This window comes from Papaver somniferum, chromosome 2 (genome assembly GCF_003573695.1).
Source record: "Papaver somniferum cultivar HN1 chromosome 2, ASM357369v1, whole genome shotgun sequence".
Lineage (NCBI taxonomy): Eukaryota > Viridiplantae > Streptophyta > Magnoliopsida > Ranunculales > Papaveraceae > Papaver > Papaver somniferum.
This window is the reverse complement of record NC_039359.1, coordinates 161,134,571-161,149,662: the sequence shown is the minus strand read 5'-3', so window position 1 is coordinate 161,149,662 and position 15,092 is coordinate 161,134,571. Positions and strand designations below refer to the sequence as shown.

The 15,092-nt window shown below is 35.3% G+C and overlaps 1 protein-coding gene across 1 annotated transcript; it reads right to left on the bottom strand.

Moving 5' to 3' along the window:
- Window positions 1-10,582: 10,582 nt before the first annotated feature.
- Window positions 10,583-11,077, bottom strand: LOC113352358. Its single transcript, XM_026596184.1, has one exon. The coding sequence runs from the start codon at window positions 11,075-11,077 to the stop codon at window positions 10,583-10,585; it is 495 nt and encodes a 164-aa protein (XP_026451969.1).
- Between the last annotated feature and the right edge of the window lie 4,015 nt (window positions 11,078-15,092).

Sequence of the window (15,092 nt, the reverse complement as noted above, 5' to 3'; positions counted from 1 at the left end):
GACTAGGTTAGTTACCTCTTTGACAGATAAGGAGTCATCCTTTGAGGTAATTCCTGAGAACTTGGCATGATTGAATCCAGGGGGATCCATATCAGTATGTAGGCACATGTGTATGGCACTTACAAGTATAGACTTGCTAGGTCTGACGGTGTTTGACTACTCTGATACCAATTGAAATTAAGAGGGTAAAAAGCAGGAAAGGAAATCGAATGGCTAAGATGATTTTTAGAATATATTCCTCTCTGGCAAATGCATGTGCCAACCATATCTATATATTGTGGTAGTAAAACTACAGTAGCTAAAGGTAAGAACAATGTTTATATCAGAAATCTATAATATTTGTATATGTCACAATTCTTTTAAACAACTAATCTCAATAGATGTCATTTCCATTGATTGAGATCCAAAAAAATTATTACAGACCCTTTGACGAAATGTTTGTCTATAGAGATAGTTTAGTGATCGAAGGCAATTGGGCTCAATCTTATGAAATAAAATTACCATAAAGAATAAGAATTTCATCTTTCATACATCAAAAAAAAAATGAAAAAAAACAACTAATAAATAAAAATCATTTTAGAAAATAAATGTGCAAATAAGTGAAAAAAATATTAGTTTTTGCGTACTTAATAGAGATCGTAAGTTTTATGGGTTTTGGAATATAATATTAGTTTTTTCTTTATTTATACAATCATAACTTATTTGTTATTACTGTTTCATGCGGGAACCTAGCTCAGCTGGTCATTCCCGTTTTCCAAAGTTTCATGTGTTCCATGAGGTCCCAAGCTCGAGCCCCCAATGACGTAATATTGCAGAAATTAACATGGAAGCTAGAGTTAGCTTGCCCCCCTTGTGACACAATCTCAGCCCCCCATCCACTTCGGCTACCTTGGCTAGGTTACCCATGAGACTCGCTGGTAGGCTAGCACGTCAACCTGTTCAATTAATGTAGTAGTACGTTGTTGGAGCTTAGCTTGTTAGGCTTCCAACTAGTTAATGTAATACTCTTTATCTTATTTCTGTTATTATTATTTTTTTTATTTATTAAAACAAAAAGAACACAGTCTTTCAGAATATCACTTATTTTGGAGACACTTTATTCAAAACTTTTATGGTATATTTTAACATAAAAGTCCTTGGAAATCCGTCAAAGCCATATGTCACTGATTTCAAAATCCAAATCCAATAACAGAAAATGCCAGACTTTTAGGAAATATCTATCCAATAAGAGAAACTCTTATAGATTTTCAGAAATTCGCTATCGACTAACAAAAGATTCAGAATGTCTCTGTAATAATTCCCTATCAATCCAAGTTCGCTAACCCAATGTTACATGCATATATTAGCCGTTAGTGACAGTATAGTGAAAACCACAGCCACACCAATTTTCCAGATTTTGGACACTGTGAAACCCACCGACAAAAAAGTTCAGGCGCGCACCCATTTCTTCGGTCAAATTTTTTCTCAAACCCATATTTTCTAAAATTATACCTTTCTTCTTCCGCAAATGTTTTTCCTCTTCTGTTGTTTTTCACCTCGGAAATCCCTTGAAACATCGCCACAGTTTGTATTCAACGAAGGTTGTTCTTCACTATTTTGTTAGCATTATTTATAAACTCGATTGATTTCTGAGACGGAGAGATCTAACCATTAGTGAGTGAGTGAAAGAGATCTGAAAGAATAAGAATAAGATGATCGCTTAGAGATCTATTCAGAAATTTGGTTGAATGGGGAAAGATAATGATTTAATGTCGATCTAAGTTCAGGTAAGAACCCCTAATTCTTATTACGATTTCATATCTCATCTCTCTTACAAGGTTAGAACGATCTCCCCTCTCCCTAATCACTAGTTCATTGTATGAGGCTTTCTCTATATGATGTTGATTTTGATTTCAATATGATATTTTTAGTTTTTTTCTTTTCCTTTTTTTTTGGTTTAGGTGTGTTAGTTTGATATTACTTTAGGAATTTATCTCAATTATATATATTTGATTTATGTTTTTTTTTGCTTAATCGTCCTTTTGTTACTTATTTTGATTTGATAGTGATATATTAGATTCTGACTCGAGGTACGGGAATTCTGTGTTTTGGGTTGGTTCATATGTATCACTTTGACTGGGTGGTTGTTAATTCATGTGCAATCGAAATTGTCTTTTTGGGTCCTATATAAATAAATAATTTTAGTATTTTCTTGATTGATCCCGACAGTGAAGTATATGGAACGTTGAGTTGTTAAATTTATGTGAATGGACGGTCTTTTTTGAGATTACTGCATTTGTATCTCATTTAAATCTATGTGACTGGAAAGTATTTTTTCTAGTATGGTGTCATCTTTGGAGTTAATGATAATCTCTATAATGGTTTATGTTTTTCCTTTTGCAAGTCTGCAGTCATTTTTGGTGTTAATACTAACCTCTGTATTAGTTTATGTTTTGGTTTCTCATGTTATGATGTTAAAGGCTTCTACCGATGTTGCATTGAGTTCAATAAAGCTGAGCGATGTAACAATGATGTCAAACATACGAAGCTTAAAGCTGTTTTCTCATTTGCTTTGGGACATCTCAATGCACCGTCACATCTTCCCATGTAACATTTCATTGGTATGTAGAAATTAAGAACTCAATGTAAACATTTCAATCAGGTGTAGGCATTTTGTAGAAGCTAATTCCCATAATGTAGTCATGCACTTGATCTGCAGGGCTACTAATTTATTCTATTTGAATTAGCTGTTTGTATCCAAATTAGTCATATATCTATACGAGACTCACCCAATCAGTTTAAGGTTTTACTTGTTGTTGTATCCAGAATGCTTGGAAACTGTAATTATATGTTTGTTGTTTCAATGATACATACACAAAGCATAAGCATTTTTGGAGTCTTGACATCCCCTTTTCATGAATGAATGAAGCGACTTGCTCCAAGATACATTCATTGGCATATTAGTTTATTTTTCAATTCCTAAAAAAAGGTTGCATAACTTGTTTTGTAGTCCAGGAAATGATTAGATAACACGTTATGCAACTATTATTATAGGTGCATGACGAGTTATGCAGTTTTTTTTGTGTGCATAACTTGTTATGCAGTCCAGAGAATGGTTACATAACATATTATGCAACTATTTTCTTATTAGTATTAAAACCAACAAAAAAAATGGTGCAACCTACAATAATATCTACATAACAAGTTCTGCAGTCTAGAAAATGGATGCATAAATCATTATGCAACCAAATTTTTGTAAGCACTGAATTAAAAAAATTGATGCATAATCTTTTGTGCATCGAAAGAAATGGATGCATAACATGTTATGTACAAATTAATAGATGCATGAACCAAAATATGGTTGCGTAACATTTTATGCATCTTTTGTTGTGTCTGCATAACGTATTATGCGTCATTTTTGGTGACTTCATAATGGTTATGTACCAAATTTTCCAAAATTTTCCCTAAAAGAACAATCCCTCCGTTTTTTCCGCAAAAAACTTAAATTTGGTATTGTTATTTGTACTCGTTGCATATCTCTCTTTAAAAGCTTTCCAACGATATAAAATTTGTTAAATTCCAAGGCGCGGTTTTTTAGATATGTTATATCCAAATTGCGTTGCCAATTATACCCCTGAAAAATTAGGATGCATAACGAGTTATCCCTGGAAAAAATAGTGTGCATAACCCGTCATGCGGAAGCATAAACCGTCATGCAGACATTTTTGATAATTTCGGATAATTATGGGTGTCACGGTATCTAAAATTAATTATGGACCTGAAAATGTATGGGCCTGCGCCTAATTTTCCGGTCAGTACATTCAGATTTGACATTGGGCCCACGAAAACTAGATACAAAGAATCTCAAAGATAGTTGTGGGGGAAAATGTTATATTTAGCAGAGCAATCTTGGAATTAAAAATTTTACCTCTCCAATACGAAATACTGTAAAATCGATGGCAAACATAAATGCTAATCCTATATACGAGCATACAAGATAAAAGTACCCTTAAAAGTTACCTCTCTAATACGAAATAGAATAAAATCGATGAAAATCATAAATGCTAACCCTATATACGAGTATACAAGATAAAAACACCCCTAACAGAAAAGGAGGAGGGATGTAGTAATATAAATTTGAAATCAATATTAAACCTAATATTTACGGTAATAAAAAGTCTTTCGGATACAATAATACTATATTGACCGTGGAAATCTTCGGAAAAATATCCTGGATAGCATAGTCCCTAAGGCCCGTCTAGAAAAAAAACAGAGGGGATTTCATTAGGGCTGTGTCTCCCCCACAAATTCCCACGATATACAAGGAATTATCGTTTCGGATAAAAAACACTGAATTGCATAGTTTGGTTTGGATTTCCAAGATGCTACATTAATTTGGTTTACCTGACCACTTAATTGAACGATTAAAAATGATTAAAACAGCACATCCTTTTATGGAAAACATGATTTGATTCCTTTAACATTCATTGCAGGGTTATTCAAGTGTATACAATGTGAGTGTATACAATGTGATTAAAGTCGGAATGTCAACATTTATATAGCTGGGTGCCCATGATGTTGTCAATATTTTTTAATTAATAAAGTAATTAAACAAAATTATGATTAATAGTTTATTAATTGAGTTGTTACCTTAGTCTTATTCTGTTCGTGGTTGCTTTGCCAGATATCAAAAGCAAATTAACTAGTTTCATTAATAAAGTAATTAAACAAGACGTGGAAGGGAAGGAGTAGTAGAGTCTCCTATGCTCGTCTCAAAAATTGCATGTACACATTATATATTACGTGGGCATGTACTATTTTATACAACAACTATCCTTTTTTTTTGGTAAACAAAATGAAGGAAAGAAAAGCTGGCAAATGTTTACATCCCACTGAGGCTATCAATGCTAGGGGGAATATTAGAACTAGTCCACATAAGGGTGCACAGGAACCGAGCCGGACCGACGGACCGAACCGGAACCGATGAAACCGTACCTGATTTTGGACCGAACCGAGGCACAAGGTACAATTACCGGTCCCAAAAATAGGAACCGAGTTCTGGGGGTACAGGTACACGGTCCAACACATGAACCGTCCCGTACCGGACCGAAGTCCCGAATAATTCTGACCGTTAGATTTAGGGGATAAGGGATCTGTCTCAGCCATTGGATTAATAGGGGGTATATAAGCTCACTGTGAGAAGGAGAAGAAATTCTTAGGGTTTCAGTTCCCTTAATTTTTTCTCGCCTCTTCTCAGTACTTCTCTCTGAGAAGGAGAAGAAATTCTCCCCTTCTTCTGATCTTCATCTTCTCTGTTAACCTTCAATCAAACGATTAAAAGTTCAAACTTCAAACCGTATTACTTCGTCTGTCTCTTCGTTTTTAATTCCGGTGTGAAGAAAATTAGAAGAACAATTCCGGTGGTAAGTAATTTTTAATTTTTTGATTTTAATTTTTGTATGCATGTCTGTGAATCTGTGATTGAGATTAACGGATTTTTGTTTTCTCTAGCGAGTAGCGGCTTAAAGGATTTTCTTCATCTCCCACCAAACCTTCATAGCGAGTAGCGGCTTAAAGGATTCACTGCAATCACCGTAAGATCTTTTTCTTCTTCATATGGATGTTGTTTCTTTTACACTTCTGAAACTAAATCTAGGCTTTTAGTGTTCTGTCACATTTTTGGATGATTTTTTTCGCTTTTAGATCTTTGATTCATGAGCAGTAGTTTAGCCGTGAAGATGGAAATGCTATTCTAAAGCTAGGGTTACCTAAAAATTTCTGTAATAGACTAATAGTTGTTTTTTAGTTTTTTGAATGCTGATAAAATGTTAACATGGGTGTTGAGTTTGACTCTGAGTATTTAGTTTACCATTCTTTTGATTGAGTTAGTTTAAAGGCTATTGATGAATGTTTTTGAACAGTTATTATGAATCATACTTGAAATAGAAAGCTAAATTGTTCACTTCCAGAGGTATTTGTATGGATTTTCACAAGTAATTAGATAACCAGTTCACAGAACCTTGTGTAGCCCACTCTTACCTCTGTAAGTATTCTTGCCTTTTGTTTCCGTGTCTCTATTTTGGGTTTGTTGAATTCCTGGCTAATTGTGTTTCATTAGCTTTTAATTTTAATTCTGGGAAATCGAAGTAGAACATGCATTTTATCATACAATTTCAATGCATCTTTTTATAATTTTGAGCTTAACCACCAAATTTAGTGTTCCTATACGAGTTTTTGATTGACTGTATAAGATTGGGTCAGTCATTGTTAAGAGTGGCAATTTATAAGCAATGAGTTGCCAGATTTTGCTGATCATAAGCTACATTACCCCACTCTACAGGCCAAAGATTGAGACCAATTGAGATCAATTGCCTGACAAGTAAAATCAAGGTACATTATCAAAGGCAGGAGCCGCAGGACTGCATCAATTGCACAAGGTAGAAAAATCCTGAACTTTACAATTTCATAACAGTAGAACATTTTTATCTTCTTCTATAGAATGGGAATCATTGTCTAAAGATTTTATGGAACGCATTGTACATAGTCTCTTTCTGATTACTAAACTTTATGTTCTTTCTTAACTGCATGTCACACAAGTACTAGAAGCACATGTTAAACAGATTTCAAAAATTACTAAACTTTAAATGTTCACATGTACTAGTTCACAGTAAATGATTGAAGCACAATAAATGATTGTCCACTGTTTACTAGATTACATGTTTTCTTCTTCTTATTCATGTACTAGTCCACTTTAAGGATTGAAGATAGTTAAATTTCATGTACTAGTTCACAGTTCACATGTATTATGTCTTATTCACTGAGCTCAAATACAGGAAGTGCCAACTTTATCAGTGATGGAAATATGGCGTCATTTCACTCGGAGAAATGTTGAAGAACCCTCTTGCAATTACTGTGGAAGGACTTATAGGGCTAACATGTCCAGAAATGGAACTTCTGCCTTGTGGAATGCTTAGAAGTTGCAATAATGCTTAGAAGTTGTAACTTATGCAGTTATGCAGTTATGCTTATGCTTAATGAAATTATGCTTAGAAGTTAGAACTTATGCAGTTATGCACTTATGCTTATGCAGTTATGCTTAGAACAATGTTTTTAATATTTATGAACTTTTATATGTATGAAGTATGATACAATGTCTTTATTTCCTTTGAGGTCTTCATTTTATGCAGTTATGCTTTATGCATTTATGCTTCAGTTGAGTTCTTATTTCATTTCTTGTTTCATTTCATTTCATTTCTTGCAATTACTGTGGAAGGACTTATAGGGCTAACATGTCCAGAAATGGAACTTCTGCCTTGTGGAATGCTTAGAAGTTGTAACTTATGCAGTTATGCTTATGCTTAATGAAATTATGCTTAGAACTTATGCAGTTATGCACTTATGCTTAGAACAATGTTTTTAATATTCATGAACTTTTATATGTATGATACAATGTCTTTATTTCCTTTAAGGTCTTCATTTTGTGCAGTTATGCTTTATGCATTTATGCTTCAGTTGAGTTCTTATTTCATTTCTTGTTTGATTTCATTTCTTGTTTCATTTCTTGTTTCATTTCAGTCATAAGCTGGCATGGATGCATCAAGTCAAGCTCATGAAACAGCTACTCCTACACCTACAACTGCTACACCTACCACTGCCACAGATACAGTTGTTGGATCCTCAATGCAACCAACAAATGAAGCAGCACAGCCAGAGACAGCAGCAGTAGATGTAGAAGCTACTTCTACTCAAACGGGTGGTAGTAAGATAACTTCTAACGTTTGGAATTATTTCAATAGGTTAAATGTTCAAGATGCTGCATGCAATTACTGCAAGAAGGTGATAAAGCCTCATACTGGAAAGAATGGTACAAGTGGAATGTGGAAGCACTTCAACAAATGCAAGCAGAATCCTAACAAGCCAAAGCCAAAAGGACAACAAACTATGACATTAGATCCTGCAGCACTGGGTGAGGATGAAGGTCAGTTAGTCTGTACTAATTTCAGTCAGGATAAATGTAAAATGGCAGTTGTTGAATTTATTATAATTGATGAGATGTCATTTAGAGTAGTTGAGGGTGAAGGTTTTAGGAGAATGATGCATGTCTTAGAGCCTAGATTTGTTGTGCCAAGTAGAATGACTATTTATAGATGTTTATTAGACATGTATGTATTAGAGAAAGAAAAGTTGAAAAATTACTTCAAGTCAACCAAGCAGAGGGTTAGTTTGACAACAGACACATGGACTTCACCAAACAATTTCAACTACATCTGTGTAACAGTTCACTTTATTGATCAGCAGTGGAAGTATCAAAAGAGAATTATTATGTTTTGTGAGGTTATTGGTCACAAAGGAATTGACATTGGTGAGATGTTAGAGAAGTGTTTGTCAGATTGGGAGCTTAAAGATGTGTTTACTGTCACTTTGGATAATGTGAGTGCCAACAAGGTAGCAATGGATTATTTGAAGACTAGTATTGTTTCAAAGACAGGGGCAGAAGAGAGAGATAAATACTTGCATGTAAGTATATGTATATGAATATGAGTCATATGACTTATTTATTTATTTTACTTTCTACTTATTTATTAAAATATCTAATACTTGTTTGAATTCACCTTTTCAGGTAAGGTGTGCAGCTCATGTACTTGCACTTGTGGTAAAAGATGCTGTGAGGGTCTACAACAAATCAATTCCAAGAATCAGGTCAGTTGTCAAGTATATAAAAGGTTCTCCATCTAGGTTGGCTAAGCTTAAGCGTTGTGCAAAATTAGTTGGAATAGAGTCTAAGGTAACATTGATATTAGATGTTAAGACTAGGTGGAACAACACATTCTTGATGCTACAGGCTGCATAAGTGTTTGAAAAAGCATTTATTAGGTTAGAAAGGTATGACAAGGAATATCGGCAGTTGTTTTATTACCCAAAACAGAGTGAGAAAGATCTACCTGATGCTAATGATTTTGATATTGATGTTAATGTTGGTGAAGAAGAAGAAGAATTTAGTGAAGAAGAACAAGAAGAAGTTGAGGTGACAGGGAAGAAGAAGGCACAAAAGAAGAAGAAGAAGGTAGTAGTGAGGAAACCTGCTCCATGTGAAGAGGACTGGATCTTTGCCAGAGGCCTTGTCAAATGTTTGAAAGTATTCTTTGATGCCACTGTTGCATTTTCAGCCTCGACTAAGGTAACAACAAACACTTTCTTATGGCAATTAGTTATCATATATGAGCAACTAGTTGAGTTTAGAGATAATGTAGATGAAGATCCTTTTATTGCTACTATGGCTGGAAAAATGTTTAAGAAGTATAAAAAATATTGGGGTGATTATGCAAAGATGAACCCTACAATCTTTTTTGCCATGTTGTTAGATCCTAGAGAGAAAGAAAAAGGACTACAATTTTCTCTTGATCTCTTGTATGTGAAGAGTTCTTCTAAGGTTGAATCTGTTATGAAGCTTGTTAAGTTGGATTTTAAGATTCTATTTGAAGAATATAAGGATGTTTATTCAGTTCATGAGGAGTCAAGTAGTTCTATCCAGGGACAAGCCAAAGTAGTGGTAAGTAAACCAGTGACAGGGCCAAGTCGTATGAAAGAGTTGATGTCAAGGAGTAAGAGGTTCAAGAAAGGCCCAAATGATGATGAGGGAAAAATAGAGTTGGATAAATATTACATTGACGAGTATGAACAAGGTGAAGGAGAAGATGATGAGGAGGAGTTTGACTTATTGGGTTGGTGGAAGACCAACAGTACAAAGTATAAGATACTTGGACATATGGCTAAGGACATATTAGCCATTCCTGTGTCTTCTGTTGCCTCTGAGTCTGCTTTTAGCACAGGAAAGCGAGTCTTAAGTCCTTGTAGAAGCTCTTTATCTACAAGGACAGTTGAGGCATTGCTTTGCACACAAAGCTGGCTAAGGAAGCCAATACAACTTGATCTTCTATCTGATTACATACCAGATGATGATGTTGAAATTGAAGAAGGTAACATATTACATTATTACTTGTGTTTGGCAGTAATAGATATAGTCTAATGGTTACTAACTGCTATTATTATTTTTTTGCAGCGTTACTTGGTCCTATCAACAATGATGACACCACAAGTGTTGCTGACATGGATTAGAAGATCAATATTCAAGGCTACTGCAGCACTGCTAGACTGCTAGTTGTTCTTTTATCAGATTTTCTCATTTTCAAGACTTAGTGTGTGTCTGTGACTACTGCTACTTCTTTTTTAAGATTTTCAAGACATTTTTTGTTTGGTTTGCTATTAATATTGCTACTTATTAGTTGTTGCTTTGAGATATTGAAAAATAGGTAAAAAAACAGGTAAAAAAGTAAAAAACAGGGCAGTAGGTTTCTGTTTTTTTTTTCCCCTGAAATGGAACCGGAACCGGTACCGGTACCGGGAACGGTCCATTTTTTTGGTACCGAAGGGTGTAAGGTACAGGTACTCGGTCTCGGCAAGAACCGAGCCGAACCGTACCGTGTGCACCCTTAAGTCCATATTTGTTGGACATTATGAGAGATGGCATATGCTGCCGGAGAGTCAGCAGCTGAATTTGTCACTTTCGGCACATGGTTATAAGCTCGGTTGCTGTTGAGAAAAATCATCTTGCTTGTGATGTCTTCTTCAATCTCCAAATCTTCCACGGGACTTTTCTCAATTCACCATTTAAGCTCTTCACAAGTACTTGGCTGTCACCTTCAACAATGATATGGTTCACATTTAGCCAGATGGCTAGGTCAGCGACTAGCTTAAAACTGTCAGCTTCAGCATAAACCACTGAGTCAGTCCTTCCCACTCTTGATCCTGCAACACAGCAGATGCCATTACAGTCTCTCACCGCTGCTGCACAAGCATATACACCGTTTTTCCAAGTGGCATCAACATTGATCTTGATGTAAGGATGACTAGGGGATTTCCATGAAGTATTGTCAACTGCTTGGTTGTTCTCCGATATCTGAACTTCCTCGTCATCCGTAAAGTTGAAGAAAAGATTGTACCAGTATAGAGCAATTTCCAGAGTTCCCTGAATATCAATGGTCTTGTGCTCAAAAACCATTGCATTACGAGCCTTCCAAATGGCCCAACAGATAGCCATTCTCATAGTGATTGTCGAATCGTCATCATTGTTGTTGAATAATAACTCAATCAGATTAGAGAGAGTTATTTGATTATTTCCTTGAAATCTATGACCTAGTGGTGAAGAAAACCAAACGGCTTGAGAAAACTCACAATGGATCAAAAGATGATCTACATGTTCTTCATCGTTATTACACATATTACAGCTTTTTTAAACCCCCTCAATGAATCTGCCAATTTTCTTAGAGACTGCGAGACCATTGTGAAGAGCTCTCCAAACGAAGGTCTTCATTTTTGGAGCTATATTCTTCACTACCAAAAACTTCTCCCAAGTGAAGATATTCTTTCTTGTGGATGAGGACTCACCTTGTTGATCTTGTAACATCTTCTGAAAAGATTGAGGTGTGAAGTTACCATGATGAGTGCACTTCCAAATGAGTTTGTCTTCTGCTGCAATTTTAGGAGAAATTAATAAGACTATGCATGTGAAAGGGTCTTCTAGTTATTGTAGAGCATTTGCATCCCAAGAGCATGTTGAGTCATCTAGCAACTCACTTACTTTTTGAAAATGTATACTGTTTTCTTCTAATCTTGCTGGAATAGCTCATGGGTTTGTAAGAATAGAGGCGTCTGTAAAAGTGTTGATAGATTGGTCATTACCAACCAACCATAAATAACCTTTCTTCAACTATTTTCTGCTCGCAAGCATTGCAGCCCAAGTTGATAAGAAATTTGTTGTCTTCTTTGCTTCCCAGAATGACCCTTCTCTTAAACATTTTGCTCTCATGATTTGAGCCCATAAAGATTCCTGTTCTTGCAGAAATCTCCAAGAAAGTTTAGTAACAAGTGCCAAATTTAAATCAGATAGAGATCTTAATTCCAGTCCTCCTTTTTTTTTTGGTAAATTAAACCACTCCCATTTTAAGAAATGCATCTTCCTCTTGTCTCTTGTGTGGCCCCACCATAAATCTCTTATTATCTGAGTTAATTTGTTCAACACAGTTTTGGGAATCACAGTAGTTTCCATGTAGAAAATGGGAATGAGAGCCAAGACAGATTGTATAAGAACTATCCTTCCTGCATGAGAAAGGGTGTTTTTTATTCTTCCTGCCAGAGCTGTATCAAAATTTTCTATAAGAAAGTTTTAGTTGGACACTCTATTTCCTTGTTGCAGAATCTTCACCCCCAAATACTTGTCTTCCTTAGACATTCTTTTAACTCTCAACTCTTGTATGATTTCTTCAGCATATGAATCTGGAACACTTTTACTGAAATGAATTGAAGATTTAGAGTAGTTTACCAGCTGACCTGACAACTCATAGTATTGTTGCAAAAATATTGTGATGGAATTTAGAGTTTTGGTATCAATATTTCCAAACAACATAATGTCATCTGCAAACGTGATGCGAGGTATACTAGGAGCCCATCTGTTGATTTGATAACCACCATAAGAACCCTCATTCTCCAATTTATTGATGATGCTTAAAAAGAATGAACACAAATGATAAACAAATTGAAAAAGCGGGGTCTAACAACACCACCCAATATTTCGCTTAGCAATCTGTATGGACTAACTCCAATATACTTTACTAGAGAACCAACTAGACAGTCAGACTCAATCTAGATTAAATTACATCGAGGACTTAATATCTCTCCCTTGATTTGATCTTTACTCAAGCTAATAACAATCAAAGAGTCTTTATCAAATACAAGGAATAACATGGATGGTACGAAAGACCAATATCCAAGGATCAATCAATATCAATCAACAACCAAGGGTCGGATTTCCAATTGATTGATTCAAACGCACAACCTGTATTATTTTAATTATATAAACAAATATAATGCGGAAATAGAAATAACACAGACACCAGAAATTTTGTTAACGAGGAAACCGCAAATGCAGAAAAACCCCGGGACCTAGTCCAGATTGAACACACACTGTATTAAGCCGCTACAGACACTAGCCTACTCCCATCTAACTTCAGACTGGACTGTAATTGAACCCAAATCAATCTCCCATTGATCCAAGGTACAGTTATGCTCATACTCCTCTGATCCCAGCAGGACACTGCGCACTTGATTCCCTTAGATGATCTCACCCACAACTAAGAGTTATTACGACCCAAAATCGCAGGATTTGACAATAAACAAATCTGTCTCACACAGACAAGTCTATCAAAGGATCAATCTGTCTCCTACAGATAAACCCTAAAGGTTTTGTTCCTTCTTTTGACAATAATCAAGGTGAACAGGAACCAATTGATAATCCGGTCTTATATTCCCGAAGAATAGCTTACAGATATGAATCACCTAACAACAATCTTAATCGTATGGTAGCGAAACAAGATGTTGCGGAATCACAAACGATGAGACGAAGATGTTTGTGATTACTTTTTATATCTTTCCTATCAGAGATATCAATCTCAAGCCAATCAATCTGATTGTACTCGTACGATAGAAGATGCAAGATCAGATCACACAACTAGAATAAAAGTAGTATCAGTGTGGCTTCATAATCCCAATGAAGTCTTTAAGTCGTTAAACTGGTTTTAGAAGAAGAAAACCAAAGGTTAAAGGAGAATCGACTCTACTGTGCAAACTAGTATTACACGTAAGATGTGGGGATTAGTTTTGCAGAATACTAGATGTCTTATTTATATAGTCTTTCAAATCAGGGTTTGCAATCAATGTTAGCTTAGTAACAAAGCATTCAATATTCATCGTTAGATGAAAACCTGATTTAGATTCAAGCTAATATTTCTCAACTGTTAGATCGAAAACTTAGCTTGTTACACACACTTGACAATGCATGCTTCTAGGTTTGTTAATCGTACCCAAACGTATGCACTTGTTGGTTCAACAATAGTTAACCAAATGGTTAGCCATATGAGCATTTCATATCAACCATTTTCTTCTTCACCGTAACTAGTTCAAGTGACTTCAAATGAACTAGTTAAAGAGTTTTTCAATTGCAAGGAAATCTTATGTACTACATAAGACAAAATTGAAGCAAAGATGATTTGATTCACTTGAATCAGTTCATGAAATTTTATAGCCACGGTTTGCAAAATGCATTCCTTAATCTTTTTAAGTTTAAATTCAGAAATCATCTTCAGATATATAACCTTCTTAAGTTCGCAAACTAGGTTCGCGGACTTAAGCAACCGGGCAGAGTTTACAAATTCCAACAGAAAATTTCGGCAAAAGACCTTCCGCCGGTTCGCGGACTGCTACTCACGCAACTAGTTTTTCAACTCCAGCAGAATTTCTCGGGATGAGAAGTTCGATAGTTCGCGGATTGAGTTCGCGGACTTGGCAACAAGCCATTCTTCCGGTTTCTCTTGATCAACAAAGTTCGCAAACTTTGGTTCAAGGAATATGACTTATACATAAATATGTTTCCACAAGAATGCTTATGTCCATCATTGGTTATGTAATCTAAACTCTCATTTCAATCATTGAAACATTCTTAGAGGAAGTTATATAGTTGTTACACCGTTTCTCGTCAAAGCAACTTTCAAAGTGATTGAAAAATATCATGACTTTCATCACTAGGTAAAGATAAACTTGATCGAAGCGAAAATCTTACCAACACATATTTCAAGATATAGATAGGCGAGGTATATTCGGCTCGAAATACCAAATGTATATAATCCAAGTCTATATATATAGCATACGACTTCTTGTCTCAAAGACTAGGAGATAGAGTAGATAGACTTTTGAGTGATAGATAAGTTCAAGTCTTCACATACCTTTTTTGTCGAGAAGTTCCACCGGTTCCTTGAGTAGTTCTTCTGCTTGTATGATGAATCACCATGAAGTCCTTGAGCTCAATTACACTTTCTATCCTAGTCCGAGACTTAGCTATAATAGAGTAGAAATCAAGACTTATAGTTTTTATCACTAACATTGACAAACATGCTTGATATAGCAACGCATGCGAGGTTGACCTAGCAATGCTCTAACAATCTCCCCCATTGTCAATTTTAGTGACAAAACTATCAATATATATGGAATACAAAAAAGATAAA

Excerpts from the sequence above, each read along its gene's own strand:
- LOC113352358 (XM_026596184.1), bottom strand. The coding sequence starts at position 11,077 with ATGGCTATCTGTTGGGCCATTTGGAAGGCTCGTAATGCAATGGTTTTT.